The 19,374-nt window shown below is 35.0% G+C and overlaps 1 protein-coding gene across 2 annotated transcripts in view; it reads right to left on the bottom strand.

Annotated features, from left to right (window-relative positions):
* Positions 1 to 19,374, bottom strand: part of LOC124356979 (LIM/homeobox protein Awh) — a 103,060-nt gene continuing 83,686 nt past the window's right edge. Inside the window, exons 3-6 of one of the 2 annotated variants that reach the window (XM_046808341.1) lie at positions 10,184 to 10,401; positions 4,760 to 5,002; positions 2,526 to 2,654; positions 1 to 1,360 (exon numbers count right to left, since the gene is read on the bottom strand). In XM_046808341.1, coding sequence (XP_046664297.1) covers positions 1,284 to 1,360; positions 2,526 to 2,654; positions 4,760 to 5,002; positions 10,184 to 10,401 — 667 coding nt within the window. In that variant the 3' untranslated portion in view covers positions 1 to 1,283. Of the gene's footprint in view, positions 1,361 to 2,525; positions 2,655 to 4,759; positions 5,006 to 10,183; positions 10,402 to 19,374 lie in introns of both variants that reach the window. The other variant, XM_046808333.1, reaches the window with a different exon arrangement.

The raw sequence follows: 19,374 nt of genomic DNA on the forward strand, positions 1-19,374 counted from the left end.
TAATTTTCAACTTGTATTATTTAATAATCAATAATTAATTATTCTACATTGCACAGGTTTACATACATACAGTGTTTACGTATTTTACATATTCACACTATTTACAGGCGTCTTTCGTAAATAAATTAATACATCTAAATATAACTAAGAAATTTTAGCAGATATTGTTTTATACAGTTACATTGCTCAGGATTATAGGTAAACAAGATATAAACGCAGATTTTACAGAAATTTCCAATTATTTATATTTAAATGACTGTTATTAAGAAGAATTTTGTATATTGTATACAATATTCATTATAGTTTTGAAATCACAGATTAATAAAGCTTTGAATTAATTCCCTATTTTCCATTTTCTTTCCTGACATTTTGTAATGTTCAGATCTAAAATATGAAGATACTTTCCGTTCTTCATTTAAAATCTTATCTTAATCTTAACCGTACCCAAATCTCATTATAAGCTTATTGTTAATTGATGGACATGCAGTGGAAAAAGAAATTTAAAATCAACAAATGTAAGAAAATTTATCTTAACTATACAGTTTAATTAAGGAGCCCACTGAAATTTTTTTAACTGTAGCTTGAAGTCTAAATTATTTGACTGTTTGTAAATGAATACAAATTTTGTTATTTTAATTCAGTGCCTTGAAATGGACATCCATCCTCTTGGATATAATGTAAATTTTGTCCTATACACTAATTTTAGTAGGAAGGATTTGTTACTTGACTGTGGCCAGACATCAACAATTTAACTGAGAAACTATTCATTTACAAGAATTTATAAATTATGACTTTGCTGGTCAGGAAGTAATATACTACAAATCAATAGGTTATCAAAGTCAAAATTACATTTGAACAACAATTACCAGAAAGCAATTTGGATTCAGACTTTGCATTTTTGCTCAAATATTAACAAAATAAAACATTAACAAAAAGAAACCATACGCAATAATGACATATTCCTTACTTCTAAATTAGCCATACCGTGATTGGTGGTAAGATTTAAAGAACAACGTTTTATATACTTTAGTTATTAACTTTTTTATTTATGAGAAGGAACTTATTATTACCTTTTTCAATTATTGTAAAGCTATAAGTTTTCACACAAGAGAAAAAAACTTTTAGATGGTTTGGAGCACTATTGAGGAAGGAACAAATTACGACAGCATCGAGTCTCTCGGAAAATATTGAACACACTGTAAATTCCGGGAACGCAGTTACGATGGAGAATGCTTGAAGGACGGAGGAATGTCAGAGTCAGTCTCCCCCGCCCTTGCGTCTTCTCATACACCTTCGCCCCTCAGCGTACACATCAGCATGGAGTCTTGGGATAGCTCGTCTAGCGAAGACGGTTCGGATACTGCAACATGAAAAATACATTTAGTTCTAGAATATTCAGTGTATTATCCCATCATATATAGTTAGTTTTCCTATATACGGTATATGCACTTTAAGAATTAATTAACATATTGTTTGATAATTAAATAATTACATGTGATGATGATTAGATCTATTTGTAATTTTTTTATTCTAATACTACATGGATCAGAGGGCCATAGGACAAAGAGAGAAACTGGTGCGGAAATTCAAGGGAAACACACTGGTTTGGGCTTCTACCTTCTAATGAGTGAATAAATACCCTATCTGTATTCCACACAGAAGTTACAGCCATTATGGAGTGGGAAATTTAGGCAAGAACACGAAAATCAGTATTTTCACAGACGACCCAGGCAGTTCTAAAATCACTGTCCTCTTAAGTTTAGGTAAAGGAACATCCAGGAGACATTCATCACAGTATCTTAGATGGGTAGACGGAAAAAATCATTGCATGTTCACACTGGAATTTGAGGTACTGGTAATACAAAATTGATAAATTATAAAATACTGCATTGTAAACGAATTTCAAGGGATATCAGCTGTTTTGTGGTACAGATATAAGTTATGCAATTCGGGTAATTAGTTCTTAGGCAAAAGATAAGCACCAAAGATGAAGGGTTACAACTCTATGTCTCAGAATGAATAAGCTTGTTTTGTATTTATCTTCCAGAGATGTTGTCTCTGAATAATTCGAAAGAGACTTTACTTTTTGGGTGTAGATAATATGGTTTGTTACTGGGTATTGCCATCAAAGCACCTTTATAGAATGTTAGCCTTATAGTAAAAAGCACGTAAATACAAAACTTTATAGCTTATAGTTCTGACAGAAGGTATTATCCGTTTAGACTTAATTGTTATATGTGCAATTCATGAAAGGATTGTAGAAATGGTTAATTAATTATCAATAGATATGATTTACTAACAACGTTATTTCTATGATCTCGCTTTGACTGGAGAGACTGGTACAGAGCTGGTCTCCTCTTCTTCCAAGGTGATATGACTGAGATAGTCTTTGCTCATAGACCTCGACAGGGTCCTACCCATCCATCCTACCACTTTGAAAGCAAGCAGAAAAGTCCTTTTAGGACTAAAGCAATGAGATGGTTCTCAGATTCATGTCCCAAGAGAACAAAAAAGGATGCACTTACTTGGGTGATGAGACGAGTAGATGTGGGAGACCTTGGACTGCTGCTGTAGAGAGTAGGTGAGGTGGAGGTTGATGTGACGACCGAACTGCCCTGACTCCAGATCTCTGCCCGCCATCGACCCTCCATGACCTGTCATCACATTACAAGATATGTGAGTTTGAATGTGATTATACTAACATATAGTTCAGGGTAATTTTCTGTTGTTGATTTGAAAATCTATCCCAGAACAATTTTTGTATTTCTCCAGGCTACCTCAGATTATTATTGTTTTCAACAAAGAAATGGGTAAAGAACTTTTTAAGAAACAAAATGGTACTTTACTCTAAGTCCACTACGGGAACATATCAGTTGTCTGGAACCCCCCCCCCCCCCAAATTGATTCCTGGCTACGTTCTTGGTAAAACATTGAACTGTGTGACCAACCAGTACCAAGTACCAACCACTTAACTCCTTGGATCAAGACTTTCTCTATGTTCATAGATAATATATCCCAATATCTTCTAGTACATACTGCAAGGCATTACAGATCCAGATACTTCATTACGGTATTATTTTTATTTATTTAAAAAATGTTATTTCTTATTTATCAGTAATTAATAAAGCAGACTATTACTACTTATGCATGTGTATTTTTTTAGTTTTATTTCTCAATTGATGAAATTTTATTTTATCACAAAACCTTAAAAAATTAAATTTTATATATATACCAAAATCATAACAATACATATTCCACTCTATGTAACTGATTGGAAAGTTAAATTAATTAATTTTAGCCCCTATATATATATATATATATATATATATATATATATATATATATATATATATATATATATATAGGGGCTAAAATTAATATGTATTGTTATGATTTTGGTTCACACCTCTTTTTATTATAATTTTTTAAATTTTCAATTTCTCTAATCTATTGTTCGTGGTTATGAACATTCACTAATACATCACAACAATCAGTTTTTTTACTGAATCAGTTCTTGAGAATACTTACATCCTATAATAGATCAATTCAATTGTGCTGGTATCCTATTGCTTGTTGACTTCTGCTAACCTTGTGTCTCATTCCCTAGTGTTTGCTCTCCTCCAGTTACATTCCTAACTTAGGTTCTCTAGATTTATGGTTAGTTAACTTATCAAGCACAAAATTCGACCTCATACCATACAGTTGTATAGTATCTTCTTGTTCTCTTGCATAGGCTAGTACAGTAGGATAAGGCCCTGTGGGTAATATCCGGAGATTACTATTACTAAAATAGTTACAAAGGTATATTTTTTCATTTAGGTTTCAGAGTTCTTCAGAAGTACTGTAAAGTTGAATTTAAAGAAGCTCATGAAAATTGTGGTAAATTGGAACTTGAATAAGAATTGAGTGAGAATTATTTGCTATATTGCTGGAAAGAGTGAAAGCAAAAAGTGTAACTGAACTGATCCAGGGTGGGAATAATATCAGCTTGGATGACTTTTAGGAAATCACCAAAGGGTCAGATTCCGTTATATGCCCTTAACGCTTAAACTTTTTTCAATGAACTTAGAACGTTATAAAACGATGTAGTTGAGTAACAGAACTAACATTCCATCAATCAACATGCATTTCCAGGTATTGCGATCGGTATTGGTGTCGCTGTTATCTTATCTTTCTCGAGAATCCCGATTACGGCAGGCCGTGCGGCATCACATGATTATTTAAGTTTTTTGCACGGTACATAATTGCCTTTCCATTACAATTCAATTTATATTTCTGATCAGCTCCTCTAGAATTTGATATTTTACTGATAGGTGCTATCTCGAGGGATGTTTTTCTTTCGTTGACATCAGCGCGGGGCAGCAGCACCTTCGGCCGGAGGCACTCGCATTTTGGGTGGCGGAGTGTGATCAAGAATAAAAACAAGTTTTGTGTGTTTTTACAATAAAGAGTTTAGTTTTTGTTTGGTTATGTTTGTTTTTTTTTAATTTTTGTGTTTGGAGAAATGTAGGGGTGTGGTCGATATAATACGTAAGTACCCTTTTTTCTTAGCTAGTAACCAATTGTAATTCATTATAATCATCCGTAAATGAAAAATTAGCGTTGGGGGCATAATGTTAGTTCTGTTACTCAACTACATCGTTTTATAACGTTCTAAGTTCATTGAAACAAGTTTAAGCGTTGGGGGCATATAACGGAATCTGACCCACCAAAGAGGTCGCTGAAGAGCAAAATAAAGATGTATCAATTAAAGACTCACAGTGGGAAGACTTCATTTTGCCGGTGTTCAGATGTTTTTTCTGCCTCGCTCTGGAGTTCTGGAACCACACCTGGGTCACTCGCTTGCTGAGCCCCGTGATCTGCGCTATTCGCTCCAGGTCCTGTCCGTCCGGGTTGGAGTCCAGCTGGAAGTTGGCCTGGAGAACTTGCAGCTGTTCCTCGGTGAACGTCGTTCGCACCCGCTTGGCCTTGCTCTTGCTGTGGTAACTCTCCGAATCTCCTCCTTCTGGACAAACAGCTCAGAATGACTTAAAAGTCGCTTAAAAATAAACTATAGTTTATTTTACTAGAAAAAAGTTAGGGTTTGCCAGCTCTCTCCAACACAACCTGAGAGATAATCCTTCACCAAAATCCATCGTTATTTACTATTGGCCTCTGGTCAGTCGTAGGTGGTTGGTTGACGAATGCATACGTATACCTGTTTTCTGTAGTTCAGTTTTAAAAATTAGTGTTGTGTTTAGTTTTTTTATCATGTTATAGAGTTAGTGAAGTTGACACACAGCATGGTGGTTCTGATTCCTGACTTAGGCGTGTCACAACGCTCTAGTACGATTTGTTTATTTTAACCAAGTTTGTAAATATGTGTTAGGTTAGTTATTTACCAGAAGAAGAGATCAGATTGCAGATCTCGAAACGTAGTGTTACTGATTTTCTTTTGTTTCACTGAACGATGGCAAATGTCTGGAAAATCATGTTTCCTTCACATTACCAAAACCCAGCGAGTAGCGTATTCAGGAGGGATGCTCCTAAAACGTCTGAGAATCATAATAGAAAATTTCCCAACAAGTATTTACATCCACATCACAACGCCATCTCCCGTTACGCAATCATAAAAAATAAGGGTGCAAAACGGCATGATGTTTAATATCGTTTTTATGGGCAAAAACTCAACGTCATTGTATTGCAGTTGGCTTTTGATAATTTCCTTAATGGATTGTGTATTTTTAATTTTCTTACTCAATTACTTCATCTGTCGTTTTAATAGAAGCAAAGATCCCAAAATGAAAGATTCGCAAGATGCGCCTGATAAAGCGTTGACGTAGGGCCTATGTTGGCAGTGCTGCTACCTGTATGACGAAGCGCTAACTAAACCCAGCGCAGATCAATAAGATATGGGAGGTGCTGCGCTCCTGTGTCGCCTGGCGCGCGCACTACCTACACCACCTTCTGTGGCTATTGGTTCTCATCGGAGATGGTTCGGCCATTGCGATTTACGCGTCTGGACGTTAGGGTGTATACAAGGGGGTGCGTCTCCCCCCTGGCCCAGACAACCCCCGAAATTCGCTAAAGCAATCTATGATTAATTTAAAACATTTCATATTGAAAACAATAAAGCAGTTTTTTCTTTCGAGGTGCAAACTTTTTGAATATTTAAACAGTGAAATACAACAAAGTTAGATTTTTTCTAAATCACCCACAGATATAAGGTATCGAGAAAAACTAAAAAGAAAAACGTTTCGATGCGTATCAATTACATCTGTAAAATGTAACATCTCTAACAATTCTTCGACTAAAACAAGGGTGTTACACTGCATGAGTTTTACATTGTTCTTGAGGGTAAAACTCAATGTAATTTTACTAATGTCGGCTTTCAAGTATACATTTTAAATGTACAAATTTGGTAGTTCTCGTAATATATTTTCTATTCTACTACGATGCTTAGTGAAGCATTATAATACACACAATTATAATACTTCTATGTGTGCATTGCAGGTTATCCCTCCTCATAGTTTTTCCAAACTCACTGTCACTCTAAAACATAACATATAATAGCACTATTCATTGTAGATTGTATTCCATTGTCTGCTTCAACATGATCTATATCTTCAAATTTGTAGGACTTGGAATAGCTGATTTACAGCAACCTGTTTCATTATTAATTGATTGTATAAGTTAAAGGCCGCCTTAATCACAATTCTAAAATTGAACATAAAACTCCCCAAATCAAGGAATGGTTTTACTTCATCTTGATTTCACAATGAAAACAAAAATAAAGTACATTAAACATATTTTGGCAAAAATTCAAGATTATTACTGATTGTTAATGAACTCATAGACTTAAAATTTTGCATGCAACCACAGTGAAGCCTGGTTGTGACACGCGGTGTAGCGTTCTTCTTCTAACGATAAGAAAATACCCAGAATTGTAAGTTAAATTAATCAAAATGAGGTAATTGTTAGAAGATTCTAATTGATTACAGATCAAGACAAGATCTAGCATATTAGCGTAATCACACATCGCCGCACACAACTAGCTTTGCCGCACACAATGTCTGCTACACAACCCTCATAAGGATGCAAGTTCTATTCTCTCTTAAAGTCAAGGACTTGTACTCTACCCCCTCCCTGCAACTGAAAAAAAATAATGGAACCCTCTGTCATTCGTACATACTTCAACTAATAGATTTAATACTGAGTTCAATTACGCCGTCAGAATTACACACAGAATCATCATTATCATAATACACTGTCTTGTCTTAAATAAAATAAAGCTATAGATAATTATTTAAACCTATACTTCAAATAGTTAAGAACACTTCAATGTCTTATAAACATACAGCTAAAATAATAATGTTAAAATCACTTATATAATGTTAATACTTATTGATTACTTCTGTTAGTTACTTAATAATGTTTGTACAATCCACAAAATTTAATAATTACTCGAGTAATGTTTCTTTTTTTAATTAGAGCAATGCTATATAGGCTATAGGAAATTACAAAGGAAATAGTAAATGCTATAACAGCAATATCGGCTTATTCTTGCTAGCAATAATCTACTATCAAACATTTTAAAGTAAATTTAAGTTCTGTTCTGGTTAAAGATTCAGTGCGCTGTCTCATTTTATAAAATCTGATAAGTTGATTGAGAACTTTAAAACATGTAGGCCATAAATTAAAGTAATACGTCACAGAATTTCAAACCCAGATTAATGAAATATGTACTGTTTAACCCTTAACCCTTAACTTTTAGTGTTAAACACTATTGCTTGACGGGTTTAATCAGCCGCCATTTCGAGATTAGTTCATTTCATCCCTTTACCTGTAGCTCTAGTCGGTCTTGCTAAGAAAAGTCTACAGAGTAACATTGCTGTGAGAAAACTGTAACATATGATGAATGGTTTTACGTAAAAAAAGAAAAACAGAAAAACAGATAGACGGAAATCTAATCATTCTATGGCGCGTTTAGAGGAATTTTTTACTTATTTTGGGGGAAGGAATTGCGTCCTTAAATTTAGCACTATATAAAGAAATACCCTGTATAAGTGTTTCTGTATTGTTAGACAATAAATAACATCCTGAAGGGGAAGAATGAAATAAAGAAGTAATGAATGAATAAATAATGGCCACTCACTACGTAACAAGATCCAATATTACAATACTAAAAATTCCTTTGAAAATCAATGATTTGTTAAATAAAAAAAGGATAGAAGGGATAGAAATTATTGCTTATTTTCAGTCTTTAATGGTCAAACCCTCGCACTTCTCCATCCGACCCCTTGCCCGATCGATCATAGGATTATGTCCTCTCATCATCGATGATCGGCCGGATCGAGTATCAAATAGACTTCCCATTGAAGTCTCAAGGGATTTTAGAAGTTCCCACTCGAAATATCAATTGTCGCAATTGAAATGCTTTGTGGCGCTCCAAATAATTGTCAAAGGCGGCAGCAATAGGCGGAAGCTCGCCGCGCCGGGGGGTGCAATCTGCATTGTAGATGCGGGCAGGGCGGCAGCGAGGGCGGGGGTGGCAGACAATTGAGTTTGCTCGCGATTTCACACCTCGTAAACAGCTCGTGTTCGTGCGACGCTGGTCACTAATTGACACGACGTTCCGCTTGTTTTACCCTCACCCAGCCTACGTGGTCACGCCGGGACGTCTTTACGCCTCACGACGTTCTCGCCCTTGGACTATCTTCCGCCTGGTTTACGGAGTTGCGTCTTAGGACTATCTGACCAATGTATGAAATTATTGTTACAGCGATACGAATAATATTGAACTTCGAACAGATAGTATCAAGGGAGGGAGTTTGATCGCATGAGGCTGAGTCGGAAGCGGTTATTCCGTCGAGGGTGATAAGGAACTCTTGAAAAAATTCCACCTCATCTAAAATCTTAATAAACACTACATTATTTAGCCCTATATTCTGAAATACAATTCATTGTAAACGACACTCGTACTGGTTTGTCAAAGCAGTTGTCAGCAGTGTTCTGTCACACAGATTCTGCACATTGATGTTTGAGAGAGGCAGACCGCCTTCTAAGACTTATTCTGTCCGTCCTCATGAGTCACTGGCCAGTGCAAGGATCATACCAAACAGTACAAGGTCGATGGTGCTGATAAAAATTGCTACGGTCACGGACAGAATTTGGACCTGCGCTTTCTCTAACCCGTATTTAAAGTCAGACGTCTTAGGCCTATTGGCCATCGGCACTCCCAGTTCTAATAGTTCGCTTCAGCCCACTGCTGTATGCGGTTGCCGGAGTGGTCAATAGCGGTTTAATGGAACTAATATTGGACGCACTAGTTCTCTGCACCGATTTCAATTAAAGATGTTACTGCGTTTTACTGCACTAAGGTAATGAAAGTTCCTTCGTTGAGCGGTTAAAACTGTTTCAGACACTCGGGTAAGATATGTTCTGGCGTTGTTATTTGTTGTTCGCAAAAATTACTAAATAGAATAACAAATCACTCAGATCTATAGTAGAGAAGATCGAAGTAAAGACGATCATCGGATAGACTGTCTCACTTGAAGCGGACTACGATAGTCTCTCAGAGTCGTGAGATCTTGATAGATTTCCTCACACGTCCTGACCGTTTTGTAGAACCACTATTAAAGATTTTCTTGGCAACTATATTGATTTCTCTGGATGTAACAAGAAAACCACCGGACTTTCAAGAGGTCTTAAAATCCATCAACCCCTGTTATGTGTGGAAGAATTAAAAGCAGTCACTGTTTCAGATATATTAGCACCATTTCCATAATCACTTCCCTTTCCTATTTCCACGTATCCCGCTTTCAATTATTCATTGTTGACAGTACATAAGGCCTCGAAACTGTTATGACGAGATCTTTTTCAATTCTATGGAACTACAAAGATTAGTGCCTTGCTATCCAGCTCCGATGGTGACTGGAATCTGTCACCAGTGAAGTTAATATAATATACAGCTGTAATATACAACCAATACACTACAAAACAGGTGATTAAGTTTACAATTCAGTTTACAATTCTATACATATTGAGGTATAATATAATTTTATGGCAGATTCGTTTTACCATCATAGGCGGGCTGCAAGAAAAAAATCCTTATAATCCATTAAATCTATCCATGAAAATACCAAACACCACGTTTTATGGAATGTTTCTTTTAAGAGGTAAACATGTACAGTTCTATGCTTACCGTCCGAGGAGGTGGTGGTGCCGTCGATGGTCTCGAGGTAGTGCGCCTTGCAGAGGACTCGCTCGTCGTGCAGCGCGAACTCCTCACCGGTGCTCAGCTGCCTCTTGCACGCGTCGCACGCGAAGCACGCCAGGTGGTAGACGTGGTCGCGCGCCTTCCTCACCCAGTCGTTCGCCGAGATGCTGCGACAGCACTTGGAGCACTTGGCGCCGAAACTTCTGCACAACATTGAAACCGTAAGTGATGATGAATAACCCATACAGCTGACTGCAATGCTTGCTAATTATGTACTGTGCAAAATGTTGAATTGAGATGAATGTGAGGGAAACAGGATTTTTCCGGACATTTGCCATCGTTCAGTGATACAAAAAATCAGTAACACTACGTTTCGAGATCTGAAATCTGATCTCTTCTTCAGGTAAATACAAACTAGGTTAAAATAAACAAATCATACCGGAGCGTTTTGTATCAAAATTAAGCGTGTCAAAACGCTCCGGTATGATTTGTTTATTTTAACCTAGTTTGTAACTATGTGTTAGGTTAGTTATTTACCGGAAGAAGAGATCAGATTGCAGATCTCGAAACGTAGTGTTATCGATTTTTTGAATCACTGAACGATGGCAAATTGTCGGAAAATTCTGTTTCATTCACAATCTTTGCATCGTCAAAAATAAACTTCAAACAAAGAAATGAGATGATTGGTTATTTAGATTTTGTGGAAGCCAGTAAAGGAAGAGGAAGAGTTGTTAGCTACTTCTTCAGAATGAGAAATTGTATAGGATAAATAGTAGAAGAGTCCAATAGCAGCAAGTGTGGGGAGGTATGTTTTGAAATGTTTCTTGAACCATACAGCGGCTATAATTACCCACTCCCTCTCGTGTGACCATAAAGATATTACAAATACGATATTACAAATATCAATTAAAGTTAGTTACATCAGCTCATTGCATCATCACTGTCTTTCAAGCTATAAAAGTGAGTATAATTATTCTTACTATTCGCCGTTATTCTCTCGCTTGTTTAAAATAAATCAAACACTTTATTACGCCTGTGTGTGCTTACTAGTGGACATTAAAATAAATCAAGCTGATCAACACTCGCACAGCTCGAGATCGGCAATCGCGTATCTGCTAATCTGTACACCCCGACCCGCGTACAGCACACTGTACATCTCACCCACGTAGCTATCTTATCTCGCGCCCCGGGCACCACCCACTGCCTGCGCCTCCCACGAGCTCCTCATTAGCCCCGCGTGTTTACAGCGACCCGCTAACAGATTGCGCCACTTCGGCCGACATCGCACCGCACACCGGCGCGCATACTGATTTGCCCTAATTAGGTGTCCACCGACACGATTTAGTCGTTATTTACACTTTAATTCGGCTTCCGGGCTTGACACGGCCTGGGCCTTGTCCGCGGGCCCCGGCAGGCAGGGCCCCGCCCCCGGGATCCTGCTACTTCACGTTCAAGTTCACGGTACCCACTGCTTCCGTGGGTGTCCCCATTCCGTGTAGACATTCTAGTGGGAACCTCGGGATTGTTTGATTAAAAATGGAATATATTTACTCCTCTTCACGACAATTTAACTGTTCAGGATGGCATTTCTAACTTTTTATTACGTTACACCACTCTAATCTTGGCTTAAAATTATTGGATGACGATCGAAACAAGTACCAATAATTGCCTTATATATATATACACATACACACACACACACACACACACACACACACACACACACACACACACACACACACACACACACACACACACACACACACACACACACACACACACATATATATATATATATATGTGTGTGTATGTGTATATATATACACACACACATATATATACACATACACACACATATATATATATATATATATATATATATATATATATATTATATAATTTCAACAAACATTGAATCACAAAAAGTATTAGCTCCGCCGGGACTCGAACCCGGATCTCTCACTTGCCGGGTGAATATGCTACCATTACACCACAGAGCTCTACTTTTTACAAGTCAAATGTTTTGTATTTGGCCGTATCTGTCAAATATGCGTTTAAATAACCAAACTAACATATTATCGGAAGACCAAATACCTGTCAAACGACTTTTATTTATATACTTTACAAAATATTATTACACGACGATGAGGTTCAACTTCATTGCAAACTGTCCAACATTTTAAACTTTCATTTTCCACTAAACCAATGCTATGTAAAAATGCTGGGAGGCGATGTAGTACCTATATTATTGCTAAAGGAGAAAATGCAAATGTGGTTCCGCACAATTTGGCTTTATAAACTTAACCACAAAGTTTGACAGAAAGTTTTGTACAACTCCGCTGTAGAAATTTGGCTTTTATTTCAAGTGTTTTTAAAACAAATTTCACTAATTTAGTTATCAGAGCTCTGGTGGTTATTCTCCCTTAATAACACTATTTTTTTCTCTCGATTTCTTTCAACAGTCAGTAATTTTGCTATATATGCTAGCTTACGTTATATAACATTAATTACAACTTTAGGGGGGGGGGAGTGGAACAGCATGTAGAACTATTTTGCCACCAAAAATATAATTATTATGAACTTAAAAATTATACAGCAATGTTTGGTGATGTTTTTATGTCAAAAGATGTACTCTATACAACAATTTAACCCGTATTTAAAAATTAAATATTTCTAGAAACCAGCGATTTTTAATACGGCTTTCTTAATATCTAAAATCCTATTAACTGTGCAGCTATCGAATTTCGTCAGCTACTTTAGATATTTATGGCTTCGATCTGAACCGGAATCAATTATGAGACTAAAATAATGGTAGTTTTCATCAATAGAAGCAGAAGTGGTAGTTTTCGGTGCGTACTCGTCTCGATCGCAAATGCGATTAAGCGCCTAAAAACACTACAGGAAATACGTGTTACGTTTTATTTGATAATGAAACAATAAAAAAGTTTGAGGTTAAGGCGCTGTAAAACTTTAACTGTGCACCAGTCGATTTTCAGATTTCTGTTATAAAGTATCGAAAAACAATAATTTCTTGTACCTTGTATCAAAGTAGGCTTTACGTTTTCTTTATATTAACCTCAGTTTTTTAGTGTTTCATTAAACAAATTCGTGATTAAATTAATTTAGTAACTTTGGTGTTCAAAATGTTTTACTAGTCGGTTCAATCCAGAAAACCTTTATTTTATCTCAAAGCGTAAAAAAGTTATAAGGGAAAAAGGATTTGCCGCGATGTTTTTTTTAACATAAAAATATATTGTTTAAAAACAGTTCGGGCAAAATTCTTTTGTGAACTATTTATTACACTTAGTTTACCCTGAAAACAGGCCAAAAAATACACATATATAGGGTTATAAAAATTATTCAGTTTTTGGTGGTGAAAGGGTTGCGTAAAGCAGTAACTGATTTCGGTGGTCAAACTTAGAGACAATGTTGCAAGATACAACAATACGCCTGCAGAAGTAGGAGATGCACTAAAAATAATGATGTACAATAAATGCTCAAGGAATGAAGGCGCAATCTAGGGAGAACTGTTGCGGGTATTATTCTGTATCCATTTCTTATCTTAAAAATACAATACAACTGCTTTTTTGGAAAAAATTTTTAGTAATTATGTTGTTTTATTCACACAAAATGACAACAGACTGTGAAAGTGTATTTTAATAGAGACACTAACACACATTTTCGAGACAAATATCTAAGTGTAATATGTAATATATAATTATGTTATTTTATTCACACACGATGACAACAGACTGTGAAAGTGTGTTTTTAATAGAGACACTAACACATTTCGAGACAAATATCTAAGTGTAATATGTAATGTAATTATGTTATTTTATTCGCACACGATGACAACAGACTGTGAAAGTGTATGTTAATAGGGACACTAACACATTTCGAGACAAATATCTAAGTGTAATATGTAATATAATTATGTTATTTTATTCACACACGATGACAACAGACTGTGAAAGTGTATTTTAATAGAGACACTAACACATTTCGAGACAAATATCTAAGTGTAATGTGGATGGACTTTTTGAGGCATTTTATTATTTTATATACAAAAACAATACGTGGATCAGTTACTAATCAAGTTATTATTTTCCTTGGTGTTAAACAATATTGATGCAACGCAAGTTCATCACAGGTCCTTTTCATTTGTAATTATTTATATGTAATAACTGAATTTAAACAAATTGTTCTAGGCTTAAGTTGTTAACAAACTACTAAAATTCGGTCGATAGATAATTTTCTTTATAATCACCAAATGGAGTTCAAAATACAAGAAATATTTGAGGTGATACTATGTGCAAGATTTATACTACAGATCATATAAAGTTGAATTGTGATGCACATGCATATACCACTGGTAGCAAAATCTCCTTGTTGGTAGCTGTTACATAGTCTGTTGATTAGTCTACTAATTGTTACTTAGTGTAGTAATCATTATTAAAAACGTTGTAATTCTTACTTTACGATGTTAGTATTTTTTCATTAGATGGCGATAAGGAGATAGTACTTTTTCCAATTCACTGATATGAGGTAGTAATGCAAGGAACAATGTGAGAGATGAAATATTAAATTATTGTAAAAATATTTAAGATATTTTTTGGTAATGAATAAAATAAGGAATTTATCGCAATAATCTTTATTACCGTATTTCGAAGTTATAGAGTAGTCTAATAGTTTCCCAGATGGTATTTTGACAGAAGTTTAGGAAGCATTAATAGCACAAACTATGCACAAAGGCTAGAAAATAATATTGTTAATGGCATATTAAGCCAACCAATTAGCACACAAATTTCTACCCAAAATATTTTGGATTGTTTATGTGATTACAAATTCCGAAAAGAATAGAATAACCCTTAAGCGATTTGTTGGTCCACATATATAAGATTTTAATAAAATATGAAATGTATGCATTTAGATTATAATTGCAATTTCGTAAACAGTATAAAAACAGATTATTCTAAATCTCTGGCAAGCGTTAAGAGACATATTGTCCCAAAATGCCTATGTTTTAAAGATGATACTACAAAGTTCTATAAAAGCGTAAGATTAATAAAAGCAAAGTAATAAATATACCGGCCAATTAGACGAGCTTTTAATTGACTAAGAAAGAAAGTTACAATAATAATATAGAAAGAATTAATTCCAACCGATGAAATATCAAAACGAAGTTTTACTTTGTAGTAATTAAATAATTATATGATGAAAGCTTTTCATGTGCTTTTAATCACTGAGATATATATGATGAGAATTAAAGATTTCTTGAATGGTTTTTACATTACTTGGCATTCCTGCTTCTGTAAACAGTTATGGAGCCGAGTTTTTGTCGTATTGTTACACTTTGCTGGTATTGTTGCACTTTGCTTGTATTGTTGCTGTTATGTCGGATTGTTATATTCTAGTGTTATGTTTATAACTGTTTTTTGTTGTTCTTCATATATTGACCATCATTTTTGTTACATATGTATTCTGATGGAAGAAAAATTAAAATGAAATAATATACAAAATCACTTTATGGGTTTACTTCAAATGATTGCTAAGAACAATTAGGAGTAATACTTTTAGTTTCGTCTTTCAACAACTTTGTAATAAATAAATTTAACAAATGGTATATTTAATTAAATTTGTTATTAATTCTTGTTGCATATTCTCATTGAAATTGCATATATATATATATATATATATATATATATATATATATATATATATATTACATAAGCGATAAAATATGTTTATTTTGTTACATAATTATTTTAACCCAAATTAAAGTTTCACAACACGGCATAGAGTTCTGAAACACAGTCCAGTATTCTTTGCTTGAAGGTTGATATTGAAGATGGAAGGTGTGAAAGAATAACAGGATTTCGGACATTTGCCATCGATATATGTTAATTTTTAGTAACTTAAGACAATGGCAAATGTCTGAAATCCTGTTAACAGTTCAGTATGTTTTTATTTATAATTTACAGACATACGTAGACAGTATGAAATATAATATGCATCTGTAAGTAGATATGAATATGAAGTTCGTAGACCACTTTTGGGAAAGACAATAAATCAATGTAAAAGCAACGTAAAACACGAACGTGAAAACGTAAATTAGTTTACGTTCTAGGTTTTGCACGTTGATTTTACACTGAAATATTAATCGTGGTCTACGTACCTCATATTCACACATACATGATCTACTTTGCATAATTAGCGGCTAAATTCAAGATTGGTATATAATAAAGAAATACAATGCAACAAAAGATCCACAAAATGAAATGGAAATTCTGCGAAACAAACTTTGATATTTAGAAAAGTAAACAATTTTATCTCGTCACATTAGCTTGTAATTACTAATTATTCCAAAACCAATTGATTAGTCATTTCGTTTTCGCTTCTCAAATTAATGAAGAGTACTTAAAAATATACATTTAGGGTTATAATTATTCAATCAACTACCAAATTTAGCGAGTTTAGAATCTTGTTGGTTATTACAACAGAGATGTTTACTTTGTCTCTGATGTATATGGCACTTATAAATAAAAAAAATACCCAACCTTTAAGTATGAACTGAATTTTGCAATGGAGAAGACAATCAATCAAGCCAACCAGCGTGTTCCTTACCGTTTATAAATAGGGTTTGTTGCTCGAAATATTAATATTTTATATGATTTATGGTTTATATTTTTGTACGTTTGCAATATACTGTAGCGTTATCAGTTGAGACAATTTGTTTATTTATTTATGTAATTATCTCTATTATTAATGGATATGTTTAAAGCACCGCTACTCAAGGTACATTACAGTTTGTGATCAGACTGTCACTGAGGTGTCTGGCGACACAGTATGTACATTGTGTATGAGGTACAGTATTTTGATATATTAAGAAACAGTATTCATGTCCGATTAAAAAAAAAGTAATATGTATATAATGTTTCTTTAGCTGATTCTGATGAGACCGAAATCAGGTATTAATATTTGTTGAACAAGTTAGTTTTTAACGTACAATTTACCATATTCCGACAAGTCCTGTGAATTCAATATTCCGTTTTTATAATTTTATAATTTCTTTTACAAACTCTTTCTAAAATTTGACTACGCCGAATAAATCAAATCTATTTGTAGTGCCTCCCAAAGGAGAAAAGTAAACATTGTTACAACGGCAGTCCAAGACATAGTACCGACTTTATCACCGTACTAAAATCTACTCGCATAATTTTCCAATCTTATAAACCATCCGCTGCAACAGTTATTAGTTGAAATCAATTTACAGATCGTTTACAAATTATTTACGTTCTTTCCCAAAATATATTTATGCGGACAGCAATAACATTCGGAATAATATCTAGAAGCCGGCTCTGAGCACAGCCGCTACGTGAATAATAAATACCGGTAGCTCGGAAACGGACCTATAAACAATATTATAAATACAGTAGGAGCGATACATTTAGCATGTTTATTGTAGCCGGCAGCAGGGCCACCAACCTCTGGAAAAATAAATAGCGGCCAGTACAATGTATATATCAGATGTAGACCACCGTGAGGCCGATTTAATTGGCCAGGTAATTGGTCAGATGTAGCCCACACCTAATGGTCTAATCGTGTAGCTCGGCCATTTGAATATGCTACCCAACTAGCCGGAGATATTTATAGGCTTCTGGTATCTCGGACAACTGGATAAATACCCGCCTGTCATGTCCGGCCGTTATATATTGTTTGCTCTATATTGCTGATTTACTCGGCTCATCGTCACCGCAGTGACCGGCTAATCCGGTAGCCGTTATCCAGTGTGCACTGTGCACTGCACGAGCCGTGTGCAACAGATCTCGGCTCATCGTCACCGCAGTGACCGGCTAATCCGGTAGCCGTTATCCAGTGTGCACTGTACACTGCACGAGCCGTGTGCAACTGTTCTTTTTACAACACCAACATTTAACATGGACTTTCAGTTAATTATTTTTTTTATTCTATAAATAATGTACAGGGGATAATATGCTGTAGATGGAGCTTATTTTGGTTACTTTTTTAACTTACATTAAAACATAAAACCAATGTTTAAGACTTTTATTGTTTTGTGAGGCCTTTCTATAGCGAGGCTATCTTCTTCAGACACATCACAAAAAAATCACATCACTTTCTCTCATTAATAACTCTCATTAGTAACTTTTGTGATGTGTCTGAAGAAGATAGCCTCGCTATCGAAAGGCCTCACAAAACAATAAAAGTCTTACATATTGGTTTTATGTTTTAATGTAAGTTAAAAAAGGGGATACTATGCCATGGGGTAAAGTCTCATGTGATTGTACTCAGCTTGTTTACACATTTATTTATTGTGCTATTTTATCCTTGCCATCATGGTTACCCATAAGACTAGCATTATGTGCTAACACTCAGCCAAAACCCATGGAGTGATACTATCATCGAACTCAGAGCTGTTCTTATAGAAATGAAGCTTCATGAAGAATTTCAAGTCTGTAGGTCATTTCGTTTTCGAGATGTCGTGCGGACAGATATACAGACAAACGTATTTTACATTTTTCCAGCTTCTTGAGTGATTGACTGGGCTTTAGCGGGTTCTATTCATCTCGTTCTAAGTTTTACCGGAAATCATAGTGGGTCTTATATTAGATACGAATACAATGTGTATTGGTACAAAAGTCTTTTTGTTGCGTTAGCGATAGTAGTTTTAATTTTTTACTTTAATTTTATGAGTATAATAGAATACCAGTGGTCTAGATCAGACTCCTTCCTATACTCAAAGTTTGAAACAATTTATGTTATATAATATATGTTACCTACATAAATGTCACACCAAAAAGCGGTGAAAATACTAAAATATAACAAAATTCCATATAAGGATACTTTAAAATTGCAACATCAGGTAACATGCACTCTTGTATACCAAACAATAATTATCGTGTATTTTTATAGCCATACATCCTCTGTTGAGGATTAATATATATATTGTTATCATGCTTTTCAGAACACTAATTGCAGTAATCTAGAACGATTATCAATAACAGGAAAAAGCGTCTAGCGGTGCAGATGCGTTGTGACATTTTATGTACGCTACAGTTCCCTGCCCTGGTGTTGCAATCTTTCCTGCTTCAAGACATCAATCATCATCGGCCACCAGTTTTTACTTTCAGTTATCTGATAAATAGTATCCTGAAAAT

This window comes from Homalodisca vitripennis, chromosome 1, assembly GCF_021130785.1.
Source record: "Homalodisca vitripennis isolate AUS2020 chromosome 1, UT_GWSS_2.1, whole genome shotgun sequence".
NCBI classification, from domain to species: Eukaryota; Metazoa; Arthropoda; class Insecta; order Hemiptera; family Cicadellidae; genus Homalodisca; species Homalodisca vitripennis.